At 29.3% G+C, this 15507-nt stretch overlaps 6 protein-coding genes across 6 annotated transcripts; 3 read left to right on the top strand and 3 right to left on the bottom strand.

Moving 5' to 3' along the window:
- Positions 1-623: 623 nt before the first annotated feature.
- Positions 624-1938, bottom strand: LOC119684221 (26S proteasome non-ATPase regulatory subunit 6). Its single transcript, XM_038098218.1, has one exon. It carries the CDS (start codon positions 1802-1804, stop codon positions 635-637), a length of 1170 nt encoding a protein of 389 aa, XP_037954146.1. The 5' UTR covers positions 1805-1938; the 3' UTR covers positions 624-634.
- Positions 1939-2554: 616 nt separating this feature from the next.
- LOC119684220 (AP-2 complex subunit mu) lies at positions 2555-5911 on the top strand. Its single transcript, XM_038098217.1, has 4 exons — positions 2555-2913; positions 2980-3258; positions 3321-3480; positions 4344-5911. Exons 1-4 carry the CDS (start codon positions 2737-2739, stop codon positions 5039-5041), a joined length of 1314 nt encoding a protein of 437 aa, XP_037954145.1. The 5' UTR covers positions 2555-2736; the 3' UTR covers positions 5042-5911.
- Positions 5912-7312: 1401 nt separating this feature from the next.
- LOC119684079 (protein D3-like) lies at positions 7313-8088 on the top strand. The gene is made up of 3 exons (XM_038098029.1): positions 7313-7414; positions 7483-7817; positions 7880-8088. The coding sequence occupies exons 1-3, from the start codon at positions 7355-7357 to the stop codon at positions 8022-8024; spliced, it is 540 nt and encodes a 179-aa protein (XP_037953957.1). The 5' UTR covers positions 7313-7354; the 3' UTR covers positions 8025-8088.
- A 392-nt stretch (positions 8089-8480) lies between these two features.
- Positions 8481-9439, top strand: LOC119684081 (protein D3-like). Its single transcript, XM_038098030.1, has 3 exons — positions 8481-8730; positions 8800-9134; positions 9198-9439. The coding sequence occupies exons 1-3, from the start codon at positions 8671-8673 to the stop codon at positions 9334-9336; spliced, it is 534 nt and encodes a 177-aa protein (XP_037953958.1). The 5' UTR covers positions 8481-8670; the 3' UTR covers positions 9337-9439.
- Positions 9440-10246: 807 nt separating this feature from the next.
- Positions 10247-11387, bottom strand: LOC119682581 (valacyclovir hydrolase-like). The gene is made up of 3 exons (XM_038096053.1): positions 10891-11387; positions 10575-10830; positions 10247-10518 (listed from the first exon to the last, which is right to left on the bottom strand). The coding sequence occupies exons 1-3, from the start codon at positions 11384-11386 to the stop codon at positions 10422-10424; spliced, it is 849 nt and encodes a 282-aa protein (XP_037951981.1). The 5' UTR covers position 11387; the 3' UTR covers positions 10247-10421.
- A 1997-nt stretch (positions 11388-13384) lies between these two features.
- Positions 13385-14573, bottom strand: LOC119682580 (valacyclovir hydrolase-like). The gene is made up of 3 exons (XM_038096052.1): positions 13938-14573; positions 13620-13875; positions 13385-13562 (listed from the first exon to the last, which is right to left on the bottom strand). The coding sequence occupies exons 1-3, from the start codon at positions 14431-14433 to the stop codon at positions 13466-13468; spliced, it is 849 nt and encodes a 282-aa protein (XP_037951980.1). The 5' UTR covers positions 14434-14573; the 3' UTR covers positions 13385-13465.
- Positions 14574-15507: the final 934 nt, after the last annotated feature.

Below are 15507 nucleotides of genomic sequence, written 5' to 3'. Positions count from 1 at the left end.
TTTTTTAAATGTTTTTCGTTTCTAAATTTTGTTATTTATGTACAGCTAAGCTAAAAAGCAGATCTGAAGAGATATCAAACTGCTAACTATTGTTTCCATTTTCTATATGTAGAAAATTATTGTACTAGCAATTATATATATAAGGATTTTAATAATTCTGGTTTATTTTAGTTTATATATTGGTTTAATCGAATAAATAGGTAGAAACTATTAAAATATAAATACTTTTTATATTACTAGACAATTATATTTCAAACTTATTATATAAAAATTTAGAGTAGTTGAACACGCTTGAATAATACTCGTCAGGTTAATCCAAAGAGCTTCCAAAGATTAGTACTAGCTTCCAAAGTAAGTTTAACATAGCAGTAGGAAGTACATACAATTCCATAAAATGTATAATAATAAAAGTGTAATAATACGTATGTAAAACAAAAATGAAAAATATTTAATATATGTTTCCAAACTATTTAAATTTATTTATAACAAAATGAAGCAGTTCACGAGGTGTGTGTTATAAAAATGTTTTTTTTTTTATTTCTTTTTAATTGTTAAGTTTGGTTTTAAATTAATTTCATATAAATAAAATTTTGTAATTTCGGGGTATATGTGTTTTATTAAATTAACAATGATTTTATATATTAATAACACGGCTAAGTTTTTGTATACGGTTAAGCAGTAAGTCTCCCTGTTTAATAGTTGCTTGGTATTGCCAATTCTTACTATCCGGGCGATTAGTTTCGACAATTCCACCTACACGGTCAACTTTGGCATGCAGGCGACCAGCTGCAATGTAACGGGCTAACTCTTGATCAATGTAATCAATATCAACTCCAAAAGCTTCCGCCATATATTGCAACGTTAGAGAACGATATGATTCCAACAATTGAGTATAGGCTAGTATACGCATTTCACGGACATAAAAACTGTAATGAGGATAGGCTAGGTAATCCTTGCGTAACAATTGTTCAACTTCAGATAAATGCATAAAGAAATCTGAATATTGACAATTATAAAGTGAATATAGGTATTTCTTAACATCTGGTAGCGCGTGTAATACTTCCTGAATTTCTGCACCCTTTATGATTTTGTCACGCAGTTCATTGCGTGGTAAGGCAATCATAGCCACATACACAGTGTAACGCACAAAAGTGGGATAATCCATCAATTCATATGAAGTAAATGTGCTTACAGTATCCAGAAAGTAGTTTGCAGCAGATTTGAACTCTCTTATGGCTACTGAATATATACCTTGGTAAACTTTTAAGCGATTACGTCGATCCCAATCTCCACCTTCTTCTATCAAATATTTGGCTTTTTCAATATTGCGTGTTATCAGATCATGGTCTAAGTAAAATAAACCAAGACGAATTAAATGAAAAACTATATCCAAGCGATGGCCCAGCGATACTGTTTTTTCATGAGTTTTTCTAAATGCTAATTCAGCAGCAGCTTTATCACCAATACGGCATAAATATTCAGACTTCTTTAAATTCGCCTCACGCACTTCCATTTCGCCAAGGTTCTTTTCAGCATCCTCTATCGCTTCATCTAATTTTGCCAATTCATTGCGATTTTGTTCTTTCATTTTTGTAAGCAAATCATTATCAACAGTCCAATTTAGTTCTGTACAAATATGCTCGTACCACGGAGCCATGTTATCCGCACGTATAGCATCTAGTAAGCCATTTTTTAGTGCTGTGTCATTTTTATGCTCCTCCAAAGTTAATAAAAACTTCATTTGTGCCAATTCCAATTTTGGATTCTTTTCCAAACCCTGTTCTTCTAAATTTTCAGCAGGCATTTTCCTAATTTATTCACAAAGTATTCACTAACAAAATATTTACCAGCAATGAATTTCTTATTTGGAAGCCGCAAAGTCATTTAATTTACGAAGTTACGTGCGTACCAAAGCTGTCAAAAAATACAGAGTTGCATATTTAAATTTTTATTATTTTATTTTATATTATTAGATATTATTTTATACAGCAGATCATGAAGAAATTTTTTTAATTCAATTACTTTTACATAATTACTTTTACACATACGTAACCATGGTTCACTGAATAGAGCATATTTGTGTGGTTTTTGATATCGTTTCTTACAATATCGACACTTTTCTCACAAACAAAAATGTAATTATGTATATGAAAAATATAAGAATCCACCAAAAAAAAAACATGAAGTTTTTAACATTCAAACTTAATTTAGTTTTTTTTAAAATATTAATTTATTACATTTTTCCATGTTGTTGCTTGTAAATGTGCTGACTTTCAACCAAGAATGTATATATATTTGTATAAGCAATATGCCAACAATTTTATATGCTTACTTAAGCAGGATATAGACGATGCTACATGTTTGAATTTTCCTGATTCAAAATATTTTCGATAAATTATGAAAAGAAATGTTCTATCACCGATTTTGTGGTTAAAAAATATTAGCCAATTTCAATATAACGAATCATTAAGAGATGTGTTATTTCAACGAAGCGCAGCTGGAAAGCATTTGTAAATTTCAATATTGGATTAAATTGCAACCCTGTGGACCATCAATTATATAGACGTCAAAATTTTAATTTGTGGAGGGTGTTGATCGATATTTGGTGCAAATTGGAAAAAATTGTAGAGAAATTTCTTCGAATCTTTCAATTTGACCAATATCTAAACAGTAAAATCAAATTTGATATAAACATTTTTGTTTTCTGAGTAACTTAGGGCCTATTAGGTAGCCGAGATGATTGGTGGCTTATTTGTTTACAATCATAAAGGCGAAGTTCTTATCAGCCGAGTTTATCGTGATGACATCGGACGTAATGCAGTGGATGCATTCAGAGTAAATGTGATACATGCTCGTCAGCAAGTCCGGTCACCAGTTACTAACATAGCGCGAACTAGTTTTTTTCATATTAAGGTAAGTGCCACGTCTGCTAGAAATGTATGTGAATATGAATTGAATATACATACGCCCATTTTACAGCGCGCTAATATATGGTTAGCTGCGGTGACCAAACAAAATGTAAATGCTGCGATGGTATTTGAGTTCCTTCTTAAAATTATTGAAGTGATGCAATCATACTTTGGTAAAATATCTGAAGAGAACATCAAGAATAATTTTGTGCTTATTTATGAGTTGCTTGATGAAATTTTGGATTTTGGTTATCCTCAAAACACAGATTCTGGAACTCTGAAGACTTTTATAACACAGCAAGGTATCAAGTCAGCAACCAAAGAAGAACAAATGCAAATTACTTCCCAAGTAATATATTTGTGACATGAATATAAGTATTTTATAAATAATATAAATTTTTCGTTTGTAAGGTAACGGGTCAAATAGGCTGGCGACGTGAAGGTATTAAGTACCGGCGCAACGAGCTGTTTTTGGATGTTTTAGAATATGTTAACTTGCTTATGAGTCCGCAAGGTCAAGTGTTATCGGCTCACGTAGCTGGTAAGGTTGTAATGAAATCATATCTTTCGGGTGAGTAACAAACTCTTAGAAAGTGAATAAACACGTTTATTTTTTATTTAATATTAAAATTATTTTTAATATTAATTCATTATTGGTTAAATACAGTAATAATCGTTAATATATTTTGCATATTCAAACCAGTCTTAAATGATAAATTAATACCCAAAGAATAAATGCAGCTTTTTTAAAAGCGGTCGGTATGTTTTATCTATGGTATATTGCTAAATACATATATATGCGTGTATGATTATTTAACATAAATGTACAAAATAAATATTATTTCTGTCCAAATAATATATATAATATATTTATTTATTATACAATTAATCTAAATACTATTAAAATTTTGTCCAAATGTTTAAAAGAAAATTAACTTCTTTTACATTACATGTTTTATTTAAATTACAATTAAGGTAAATTGGTTAATTTAATAACCAATTGTAATGATATGGTTGTAATACAAAATCATATCTGAAGCAAACCCAAGTATTGTTAAGTAAGATAATAAATTACTATTAATAAGTGATGTTCTTACATTGAAGAAGAGTATGTTAAGTTTGTTGTAATATTCTATTTGGCTATCAGCTTATATAGTCTGCCTCTTCCACTATCAGTCTCTTCAACTATCTGCTTGTTATTATGCTAATTCCACTCTCAAGTTTTGTGCTAAATTCATAAGACTTCATACAGGGACTTACACGACAGTTCAGTTAGATAAAGTCGAGAAATAGATAAAATAGTATCAGACTTTATACGAAATCATAGCCAAGTTTTAATTTGTATTCTAAGGGTATTATTGCTTTGGTAATGCCAAAAAAAATACTTTTTTTATGTTTTTTTGAAACTTTGAAATTAATTGTTAACTTTTTCAGGGATGCCCGAATGTAAATTTGGTATTAATGACAAAATTGTCATGGAATCGAAAGGTCGTGGTCTTTCTGGAAATTCCGAAGCAGAAACTTCACGCTCTGGTAAGCCTGTTGTAGTTATTGATGATTGCCAATTTCATCAATGTGTCAAGCTTAGCAAGTTTGAGACTGAACACTCGATTAGTTTTATACCGCCAGACGGTGAATTTGAATTAATGCGTTACCGCACAACAAAAGATATTTCATTGCCATTCCGTGTTATACCATTGGTGCGTGAGGTTGGCCGTACTAAAATGGAAGTAAAAGTAGTACTGAAATCGAATTTCAAACCTTCTCTGTTGGGTCAAAAAATTGAAGTAAAAATACCTACGCCTTTAAATACTTCTGGTGTTCAACTCATATGTCTTAAAGGCAAAGCAAAATATAAAGCATCAGAGAATGCCATTGTTTGGAAAATCAAACGTATGGCGGGTATGAAAGAAACTCAACTTTCGGCTGAAATAGAATTACTAGAAACCGATACGAAAAAGAAATGGACACGCCCACCTATATCTATGAATTTTGAGGTACCATTCGCACCATCTGGTTTCAAGGTACGCTATTTGAAAGTATTCGAACCAAAATTGAACTACTCTGATCATGATGTCGTTAAATGGGTGCGTTATATTGGTCGTAGCGGATTATACGAAACTCGCTGTTAAGAGCTGTTAAGAGTTAGCGGTGGCACCCTAAAATTTTTACGGAAACGTCAAAGACGCGCAATGTAAAATATGATATTGAACATAGAAATTTGTATTTTCCAAAAATAATTAAAATTTATGTATTCCAATTTAGTGTTATGTTTATATACATTATTTCTATTCTACATTATTTCTACTCTTTAAATATTTAATTTGAATATTTTATGTACTCGTATTTCTTAGTTTACTTCCCTTGGACGTATCCAATTAATTATTGTTTATTTCTACATAGTTTTGTAATATTTTTTTACTTTTCCATTATAAGCATAAACAAATATGTATGTAATCTCCAAATATAAAAGAACGTTAATGTATGAGTAAAATATATTGTTTAATTTGATTATGCACAATACTATTCGAAGCAAGAAACCTATCGCTTTTTATAAAAAAATTTATATAAATGATTTTATATATAAACGGTAAGGTATTTGCATTTTTCGAATTAAATAATAATTGTTGAAATTATTCGATTATTCAACCTCTCTTATATATTGAATTAGCTTTATTAATTATTACAACAAATAAACAAAATGTAACATTCTATATATATACATTAACTATCATTGAACTTTATTGACTATATTGAAAATGTTAATTATAAACAGTTAAATAAAATATATAATAAATAATATACGAGTATATCGCTCTTCGCTCTTCATAACAGTTAACCGCAAGCATGTGAGTCAGCATTTGTTGAGTTAAATCAAAGCAAGAGGGGGGAATAGATGTAAAATACGGTGTTGGCAAACAGAGGCACACAGAAGTGAGAAATATATTAATAAAAAATTGTTTATCGAGTAGAACCAATAAATTTTAAAATCGATTTAATTAGTCATATGAGTTTCTAAAAGAATAAATTTGAAAATTTTATTGTTTTTTTAACTCTGAAATTCAATTTAGTCGTTTTTTTTTAATTAGAATTTTCTGGACTTGCAAATGGTTCGTATAGGTAATAATTATCATCAGTTTATATTAGTCATTTTCTGTTTATTTTTTGTAGTTATTATAAAATAAATAGATATGAAATATTGATACATTCTTATTAAAGATTTTGAAAAAGATATAATTAGGATTATTCAAAAATGTCAATTCATTCGCAACTATTATTGACTTGCATGTGTAAGCTTTAAACGAAGCCTTTTTGAAAGCTAAACAAATGGAATGTAGCAAGAACTGAAAAAATTGCTTAGTGCTAATTGCAAAAAGTATCTCATAATAAGATATATGAAATTATATTGACACCATTAGTTAAGAACCGGAGTCTCATACTAAGGCCAGGAGCCATATTGTATTGCCGCAAAAAAGTATTAGGAAGCTTGACTGAAGCACAATAAGCTCTTAATGAGAGGCCAAAAAGCTGACTAAGATCCTTTAGAAAATAAGTAATTACCTACCAATGTAGTGTATTTAACTGCATGTGTTAAAAATAAGTGTTCAACCTATGTAGCGCATACGCTAAATAGTGACGAAATAGTTGTAAAGCGCTCTCCTTATGTTCCTGACAGCTTTGATAAGGGTGTACGGAATATTCAATATTCTATTATATCTCATCAGTACCCAACAGTAATTTGACTATAATATTGATATATGTATCTATGAAGTGTTTCGGATAGCCTATTATCGGATATACATATTATAAATCTCTTCCATCAAGTCTTTACCTGTAGTCTTAATTGTATTACTAAAATTGTGTCAAAACAAATAAACTTGTTTCTGTACTAAGTTCAGACTACTGTCAAGTATGACTCAGTTTAGATAAAGGAACTACTGCTTAGACACGTAACCTTTGTATCTCGAGACTATTTATAATCATATCAATTTGATTTATGATAATTTTTTATTTTATAATTTATTTCCAAAAAAAAGTATAATGAGAAACTTTTAATTAATTGTTAAATTCACAACAAAATTAGATATACATATATTAGATAAAAAATAAATAAATTTAAATATCTATATATAATGAATTATATTGAATATAAATAAGTTAGATAACACACATTTAAATGTGTGACACATTTAAATGTTATTAGACACATTTAAATTTTACTATGTTTTCCCTTTGATCAATCATAACATAGAGAACCAAAGTAGGTTCCAGACAAATTTGCTTGCGCTAATAGTTGCTTATCATAAGGTGACTTGAAAAAAGTGGTCATTATCTGTATGCTCTATAAGCACTGATTACAGTTGCATGATAAAAGAAGTGAGTAGCGAGTGTTTGTAGACAGTTTGCATTTAGTTGTTTCAGTGCTCACAGTATATTTTTAGAATATGGACAAGAACGGAATCATACCCGATATCATCGATGCAGCACCAAAGGAAAGAGCACAAGTAAATTTAATTATTACTTCCTATAATATTATTTATTCTAAATAACCTTTTTTAATGCCAATTTAAAGATAAAGTACCCTTCAGGCGCAGTTGTAGAGCTTGGTAACGAATTAACACCTACACAAGTGAAAGATCAACCTGAAGTTACATGGAATGCTGAAAGCGGTGTATTGTATACTTTACTAATGGTTGATCCTGATGCACCGTCTCGTCAAGATCCAAAATATAGAGAAGTTTGTCATTGGCTTGTTATAAATATTCCAGGCGATAAAGTTGCTAAAGGTCAAACAGTTGTAGAATTTGTTGGTTCTGGTCCACCAGAGGGCACCGGTCTACATCGCTATATATTTTTCGTTTTCAAACAAGCTGAAAAAATTACAACCGATAAGTTCATTTCAAAAACGTAAATGTTAAAATAGAAGTTTGAAGTGTTCTATATATTTTAACATAATTTTGTTTTCACAGTACCCGTGAAGGTCGTTTTAATGTAAAAACAAGGGATTATATTGGTAAATACAATCTCACAACTGTTGCCGGCAACTACTATCAAGCCCAGTACGATGACTATGTGCGTATTTTACATGAGCAAATGGGAGCCCAAAAAAAATAAATTTATCTCTGACTTTAAAATCATATATTTATAAAAATATAAAAATCATTTAGATACTTTGAAATCTTTGGTTTTTTTTCTACTAAAATAAGTGAATAAAAATATATGAGTGTATTATTTTGAGATTGTTGATTGAATGTACTTCAATTATCAGCAATACTTTTAGATTGTGTGTGGGTGTTAAAATGTAAACTCCTCAGCTGAATGATGAAACAATACTAAAAATTATAAAATTGTTTTCATCAAGGTTTCTATGGATACTATATTATCAAACAAATATTTGCACAATATATATTTGAAGTTTCTACATAAAAACATTAACATCTATTATCCAAGTTTAAAGTTCATTGCGTCTGTGATATAAGTATTATTGGTTGTAAAATAAAATAATGAATTAAAAAAAATATAATTTACATATTTATTTTTATTTCTATTACATTTTTTGATCGTAGATGTGAAATTTCATTTTTATATCGTACAGTCCCTTTATATGCATATCAAAAGTTGCCCACTTCTTCAAGTTTGAAAGCCATTATCAATTACACAAAGCTTAAAAAGATATCGTATTTGGTATTAATTTAAAATAATTAGTGTTCGAATAGTTTCAATTGAAGTGTGTAGTTAAGAGGTTGAATAACACGCGAGTATGGATTCTAATGATATAGTGCCCGATGTTATTGATGAAGCACCAAAGGAAATTGCAGAAGTAAATATACTATTGTATAATTATTTTATTCAATGTACAATATTTCGTGCATATATATTTTCTTTATAGATTACTTATGCTGATGATGTAAAAGTCGAACTTGGTGGTGAATTAACTCCTACGCAAGTAAAAGATCAACCAGAAGTTAATTGGAATGCTGAGAGTGATGCATTATATACATTACTAATGATTGATCCAGATGCGCCAAGTCGTAAAAATCCTATATTTCGTGAAATAAATCATTGGTTTGTAGTGAATATACCTGGTAATAAAGTTGCTGACGGACAGGTTGTAGTTGAGTATAGAGGATCTGGACCGCCAAAAGATACCGGATTGCATCGTTATATATTTCTGGTTTTTAAGCAATCGGAAAAAATCGTTACCGAGCTATTTATTCCAAAAACGTAAGCACTTCTAGGCAAAATTTGCTTATCTAATGTAATCAATTTTACTGTTACACTTTTCAGTACTCGTGAAGGACGTCTTAATATAAAAACAAGAGACTATATTGACGAATTTAATTTGGGTAATCCGATTGCTGGAAACTATTATCAGGCTCAGTACGATGATTATGTTCCTATTTTACATAGGCAAATACAAAAATAATAAAAATGTATTACATATTGTGCTTAAGTGATATGAAAAATTTTTCTAAATGATTTATCAAGATTCTAAATAAAAGCATATGTTAATACTTTCAATTATAAAATAACTTTTTGTATATATAAAAAATTCAAAATATATGAAAAGATTATATAAAATCATTAGTAATTCGTTAAATCAAAACTTCTGTTTTTTATACATACATATATTGTACAAATGTTTGTTTAGATGTATGTACATATTCACACAGTCTGTTTTTAAATTAATTACTTTAGTTTTGTCCCCCCACTTCCCACTTCTTTTATAGATCCACCATAATGAAGTTATTTAACTTACTAATAATATAATACATTATCTTTTTGCAATGATTGTGAGTATTTGATAAGAGAAAGTGTTATTACAGCGTAATTTGTCAGTTGTGATAAAGAGGTTGTCAAGATAGAACTAAAGTACTTTCGATTTTTTTAAGTAAATTCCTTATGATTAAGTTCTGTCTATGTTCATAATGAGGAACCTGGACAGGGGAAACCCTAACATTACTTTTATTTATTATTGTTATTATTTCGGGATATTCTTAAACCGTAAACACAATTCTGAAAGGAGTTCATTTAAAAGTCACAAATTTTACTCAGTTTAAATGGAAGCTGTTCTCACAGCTACTACGCATATTTCGATGAGTCTTTTACCCAATCGGTACCTTTGCGAGCTCTCTATACATAATTAAGTTATATGCAAACAAATGGAGATTTGCATATTTAAACGGATATTATGTTCATACTTAACAAATTAATAAAACCCAATCAAAGCAGTTTAAATAAATAAGCTAGTTTTATTAGTAATTAGGTATTCTACAAATGAGTTAAACAATATATATTGTTTTGGTTATACTAAGTATGTGAATTTGAATATTCTGGAGAACAAATTCGTATTACCATAATTAGATATTATATTGTCACTATTGATATAATCATATCACATTAGAATTATCACTTATATTTTGAATAAATGCAGCTTTTTATATATTTTAATAAATGCTATTCTTTAAATAATTCTAGACCATCTCAAGTCTATTACGTGTTTCAAAATTTCTATATTTTCTTTAGAAAAAAATCTGAAACTAATTTATTAAATTCATCAGCGTATCGCAAATGTATATTATGTTTGCCATCCGGAAATTCATGGTACCTTGATTTTAAAAAATATGTTATTTCAAAATTTATATTATTTATTATATTTTTTACTTAACAAAAGGTAATCTCTGTCTTAAATATGGAATGTGCTCTGCGGCAACCATTGGATCCTTTTTACCGTGCAAAATGAATGTTGGGGATTTGATTTTTGTAACCTCACTCCGACAAAAATTACCATTGCAGTGTGTGTAGTAAGCTATTTCAGCATCTGTCCATTGACTCCAAAGTTCGGCAAACCGTTCTGCTCCGTACACCTGTTCCATTGGTTCACGCATTCGCGGTGACCACTTGTTTACATCGCGTATGCCTGGAATTTTGATAATTATATATGTTTGAAACGAAAATAAAATTAATATTTTTAACGGACCTTCTATGGCCTTTACTTCGTCTTCGTTAATATATGCACCAGCTCCCCATATAGCTAACTTCTCAACATTTTCTGTATAACGCCCGGCCATTATCAAGGCAGTAACACCTCCATCACTCCACCCTAATATTGAAAACTTTGGTCGATTTAATGATTTCATAAGATCGACAGCACATTTGGCATCGTTTTGGAAAAATTCTAGTCCAAAATTTCTTTTTGGTGGTATGGATTTACCATAGCCAGGAGGATCCCAAGCAATTATTGTATAATTAGGAAGTAATTTTGGCAAACTTTCAATTTGTGGTTTAAAATCTGTCCAAGCTGAGCCTAATGCTCCAGGCATTAACAGCACACTATTGTTCCCACTTCCTGCTTCCACAATGTTGATGTCTACATTTCCCACTTTAACTTTATGCTCTTTTATCGAATTGTGCATATTTCTTATTAAATGTGTTCGAGAAATTTTTAAAAAATTAGAAAGTGTATTAACAAACATTTTTCAGATAACATTGACTTTTATATAACAATAATTAAAAAATTTATAATAAACAAACAATGCAACAGTTGTTAATTTATTATACAAAATAATCAGCTGGTACGACTAGGCGCCAAAATTCTTTGCATTTGACATTATCAAAGTAATTTAAAACTTTAGCCATCGACTGATAATCAAAGAATAATGAATGTCAGAGCATTCTAAGTTGTTAGATCTTATTATAAATAGCAAGAGACACTCATTCTTTTTTATTATGAGTCAAGATAATGTCGATGCAAAGTACTAAAAGAAAATTAATATATATATTATAATTATATATATAATTTTTATAATTATATAAAATTATGTACTTTTATATTTTAAATAAATTAGTAAAAAAATTTTATTTAACTATTTCTTTATAATTATTATTATTGCGTTAATTCTGTTTGCTGCTTATAAAGATCGTATATTTAATTATGTTATAGCACAATCATAGCATCCATAGACAGCCACTAATGAGGTTGATTTACCATACAAAGTGCTTTTATATAAATGAGTTCATTATCAATAAATCAGCTCATTTAAAATTTCACCACACCGAAGCGAACGGTTGCGAACGAACGAACATTTCCATGTAATGGTACCTGTAAAAGTTAGTGCGCTTGGTGTACCTTGAGGTGAAAAATATCGAATCAACCCTTAAAAGGAAATTACCAAAATTTAAAATATGTGTCATATGTTTTATATGTAAAAGTAAACAAATAACAGCTGAGCTGTGAAAAAGTCACTAAGGAAGTATCTGTTTTTACTAATTGAATATGTAATTGATATATAAATGCATATGTATGATTTAATATATCAATTATATGTTTAATTTTGTATGATTTATGATAAAGTGAAGTTTATAAAAGTTTTATCAGTCGCATAAATGAGCTCGTTATTATGTGAACGATCACTTATAAACGCCTAAATGAGATGCTGTGAACATGTTATATACAATTTAAAACTTATTGGTTAAACAATTACAAATTCGCCGGAGATAAGATAACAACGGGAAGTGTAAACCAAAACTGGAATTCGAAATTTTTCCAAGTTTATTAATTTGTCAAAATTAACTTAAATAAGCTTTTTCATCAAATAAAAAATGTTTAATTGTTTCCGATGTTATTTAAGAAATATACTTATATTTGTTTTATTTAATAAATATTTCTTCAGTGTCTATTTTTTTAAAGGTTATCTATGCTAACGATGTTAAAGTCAAAAGTGGTGTTGAATTGACTCCCTCTCAAGTAAAGGATCAACCAAAGTATTTGGAATTCTGAAAAGTATGCATTGCATACATTACTAATGGTTTATAAAGTAATAATAAATTTGCTGACAGACAGGTTGTGGTTGAGTATAGAGGATCTGGACCGTAAAAAGATACTGGTTATCGCGAGGGCCGACCTAATGTGAAAACAAGAGATTACATTGCTAAATCAAATTATGAAATCCAATTGCCGGATTCTATTTTCAAGCTCAGTACAATGTCTCAATATCCTGTGTTTAGTTTATATAGTAAAATTTTGTAAATATCCCATATATTTAAATGTTAAATTTTAAAATGTTTTTTGATCAAAATTTGGAGTATATAAAATATTCTCTTGATATACATAAAATATTTAATGAAATTATTTAAAACAAGGTAATAATTTGTTGATACGTATGAGAACGTTTTACATTATTATATATGATTTTACTTTTAAATTTACTATCATTGTTTTGTTTGTCCTATATATTTTAGATGTATTTTGCTTCTGATAATGATTGTGAATACTCAATGGGAAAGAACAATATTATATCGTAACATTTTAGTTTATAATAGGCGTTTACAAGATATAAACAAATATTACCTGTCTCTACCACTTTATTTATTCTATACAAAAAAAAAAAATATTTCAAAAATATAAAATAGTTGGGTCCAATGATGGGTTACATCAATAATATTTAATTATTGAGAAAAATATTATACCACATTACAATTATCACACATTTCTATAAATGCTATTTTTTATATAATTCAAGATCATTTCAAATCTATTATGCGTTTCAAAATTTCTATAATTTTGTTAGAAAAAAATCTGAAACTAATTTATTAAATTCATCAGGGTATCGCAAATGTATATTATGTTTGCCATCCGGAAATTCATGATACCTTGAAAAAAAATTTTAAAATAATTTATTTCGAAATTTATTTTTATTGTATATATACTTAGCAAATGGCAATCTCTGTCTTAAGTAAGGGATGTGCTCTGCGGCAATCATTGGGTCCTTTTTACCGTGTAAAATGAATGTTGGTGATTTGATTTTTGTAACTTCACTCCGGCAAAAATTACCATCACAATGTGTGTAAAAATCAATTGCAGCATCAGTCCATTCACCCCAAAGTTCGGCAAAACGTTCTGCTCCGTACACCTGCTCCATTGGTTCACGCATTCGTGGCGACCATTTGTTTACATCGCGAATATCTAAAATACTCATTCAAATGTTTTTAAAATTAAAAACAAAATATTTATTACTTTATACATACTTTGCAGAGCTTTTACTTCTTCTTTGTTAAGATATGCACCAGCTCCCCATATAGCTAATTTTTCAATATTTTCTGTATAACGTCCAGCCATTATCAGAGCAGTTATGCCGCCATCACTCCACCCTAATATTGAAAACTTTGGTCGATTTATTGATTTCATAAGATCAACAGCACATTTGGCATCGTCTTGGAAAAAGGCTAGTCCAAAATTTCTTTTTGGTGGTATGGATTTACCATAGCCAGGAGGATCCCAAGCAATTATTGTATAATTAGGAAGTAATTTTGGCAAATTTTCAATTTGTGGTTTAAAATCTGTCCAAGCTGAGCCTAATGCTCCAGGCATTAACAGCACACTATTGTTCCCACTTCCTGCTTCCACAATGTTGATGTCTACATTTCCCACTTTAACTTTATGCTCTTTTATCGAATTGTGCATATTTCTTATTAAATGTGTTCGAGAAATTTTTAAAAAATTAGAAAGTGTATTAACAAACATTTTTCAGATAACAACAAATTGACTTTATTATATAAGGATTAATACAAAACTTAATAATTTATAGTTAACCAATCAACAATCAACACAGCTGTTGACGTACATATGTATTGATATATGTATGCTGTTGCCGGCAGCTGATTGCCGGCAATATTCGGTGCAGTTGATGTTGGAAAATAATTTGAAACTATCAAATTAGTGAAGATCCCATGATTGACAGAATCTATACTTATAGCAATGCAAAGTTAATTATTTTGAATGTTGCGATTTTTAAGATCGCATATATCAGCCAAAAATCTCATTCTGAATTAAATTGGTATTTTATACAAAATATTCTTTCACTTTTGCACATTTTATTTAATGATCATTTAAGACAAAAACGGATATTGAAGGCGTTTAACGAACAGAATGTGCATTGGGTTTGTTAACTTATAAACAAACCCAATGCGCAATTGTGTTATAACTTTGTGTAAACTAACACAACGCTTTGGAAATGATTCAAAATATCGTATCATTACTCATTTTTCACAATGCATATTGGCTGTTTTTACAACTGACGTAGACGAATTTCGCTTTGTGGTCGTTTTAAAGCACTCAGAACTTATTTACAAGTACTTTAACATAAATATGGCTTAGTATTTGATTATTCAAATTATCGAATTGTGACTGCTTGGTCGGACAATAAACGTTTTCTGCTTTTGCGCCTGAAAAGTACAGCAAGCGCAATAATTTCTTGTTAATTACTTAAAAACAATTTAAACAATACGTATACTATTCTGAAATTGTTTTATTAATCATTCTCTCTTTATCTACTTAATGATATTAGGGTTTTTTAAGCCGATAATTGAGTGTTTAGGGCGCCATTTCTATTAACAGCAAAGTAGTCGTGGTGTTTATAGCTATTCAGCCTTTCGCCATTAATTAAATCTTCATCAGGGAAAATAAGGTAGAATTTAATAAGTTCAATTGATTTGATTGTATCATTGTTATATATTTGGGTTCTGTTCATAAGTTGAATAAGAGTTTCATTCTTTTATTTTGTTTATTCTTTCCAGCTTTCGCTAGCAAAAGAAATAG

Source organism: Teleopsis dalmanni, chromosome 2 (genome assembly GCF_002237135.1).
Source record: "Teleopsis dalmanni isolate 2A chromosome 2, ASM223713v2, whole genome shotgun sequence".
NCBI lineage: Eukaryota > Metazoa > Arthropoda > Insecta > Diptera > Diopsidae > Teleopsis > Teleopsis dalmanni.
Note: the sequence above shows the minus strand (reverse complement) of the source record. Positions and strands in the feature narration are given on the sequence as shown.

Coding starts and splice junctions, on each gene's coding strand:
- LOC119684221 (XM_038098218.1), bottom strand. CDS start 1,804: ATGCCTGCTGAAAATTTAGAAGAACAGGGTTTGGAAAAGAATCCAAAA.
- LOC119684220 (XM_038098217.1), top strand. CDS start 2,737: ATGATTGGTGGCTTATTTGTTTACAATCATAAAGGCGAAGTTCTTATC. Junction 2,914..2,979: donor CTAGTTTTTTTCATATTAAG/GTAAGTGCCACG, acceptor CCCATTTTACAG/CGCGCTAATATATGGTTAGC. Junction 3,481..4,343: donor AATGAAATCATATCTTTCGG/GTGAGTAACAAA, acceptor TAACTTTTTCAG/GGATGCCCGAATGTAAATTT.
- LOC119684079 (XM_038098029.1), top strand. CDS start 7,355: ATGGACAAGAACGGAATCATACCCGATATCATCGATGCAGCACCAAAG. Junction 7,415..7,482: donor CACCAAAGGAAAGAGCACAA/GTAAATTTAATT, acceptor GCCAATTTAAAG/ATAAAGTACCCTTCAGGCGC. Junction 7,818..7,879: donor GATAAGTTCATTTCAAAAAC/GTAAATGTTAAA, acceptor TTGTTTTCACAG/TACCCGTGAAGGTCGTTTTA.
- LOC119684081 (XM_038098030.1), top strand. CDS start 8,671: ATGGATTCTAATGATATAGTGCCCGATGTTATTGATGAAGCACCAAAG. Junction 8,731..8,799: donor CACCAAAGGAAATTGCAGAA/GTAAATATACTA, acceptor TTTTCTTTATAG/ATTACTTATGCTGATGATGT. Junction 9,135..9,197: donor GAGCTATTTATTCCAAAAAC/GTAAGCACTTCT, acceptor TACACTTTTCAG/TACTCGTGAAGGACGTCTTA.
- LOC119682581 (XM_038096053.1), bottom strand. CDS start 11,386: ATGTTTGTTAATACACTTTCTAATTTTTTAAAAATTTCTCGAACACAT. Junction 10,831..10,890: donor CGAAGTAAAGGCCATAGAAG/GTCCGTTAAAAA, acceptor TCAAAATTCCAG/GCATACGCGATGTAAACAAG. Junction 10,519..10,574: donor CAGAGATTACCTTTTGTTAA/GTAAAAAATATA, acceptor TTTAAAATCAAG/GTACCATGAATTTCCGGATG.
- LOC119682580 (XM_038096052.1), bottom strand. CDS start 14,433: ATGTTTGTTAATACACTTTCTAATTTTTTAAAAATTTCTCGAACACAT. Junction 13,876..13,937: donor AGAAGTAAAAGCTCTGCAAA/GTATGTATAAAG, acceptor TGAGTATTTTAG/ATATTCGCGATGTAAACAAA. Junction 13,563..13,619: donor CAGAGATTGCCATTTGCTAA/GTATATATACAA, acceptor TTTTTTTTCAAG/GTATCATGAATTTCCGGATG.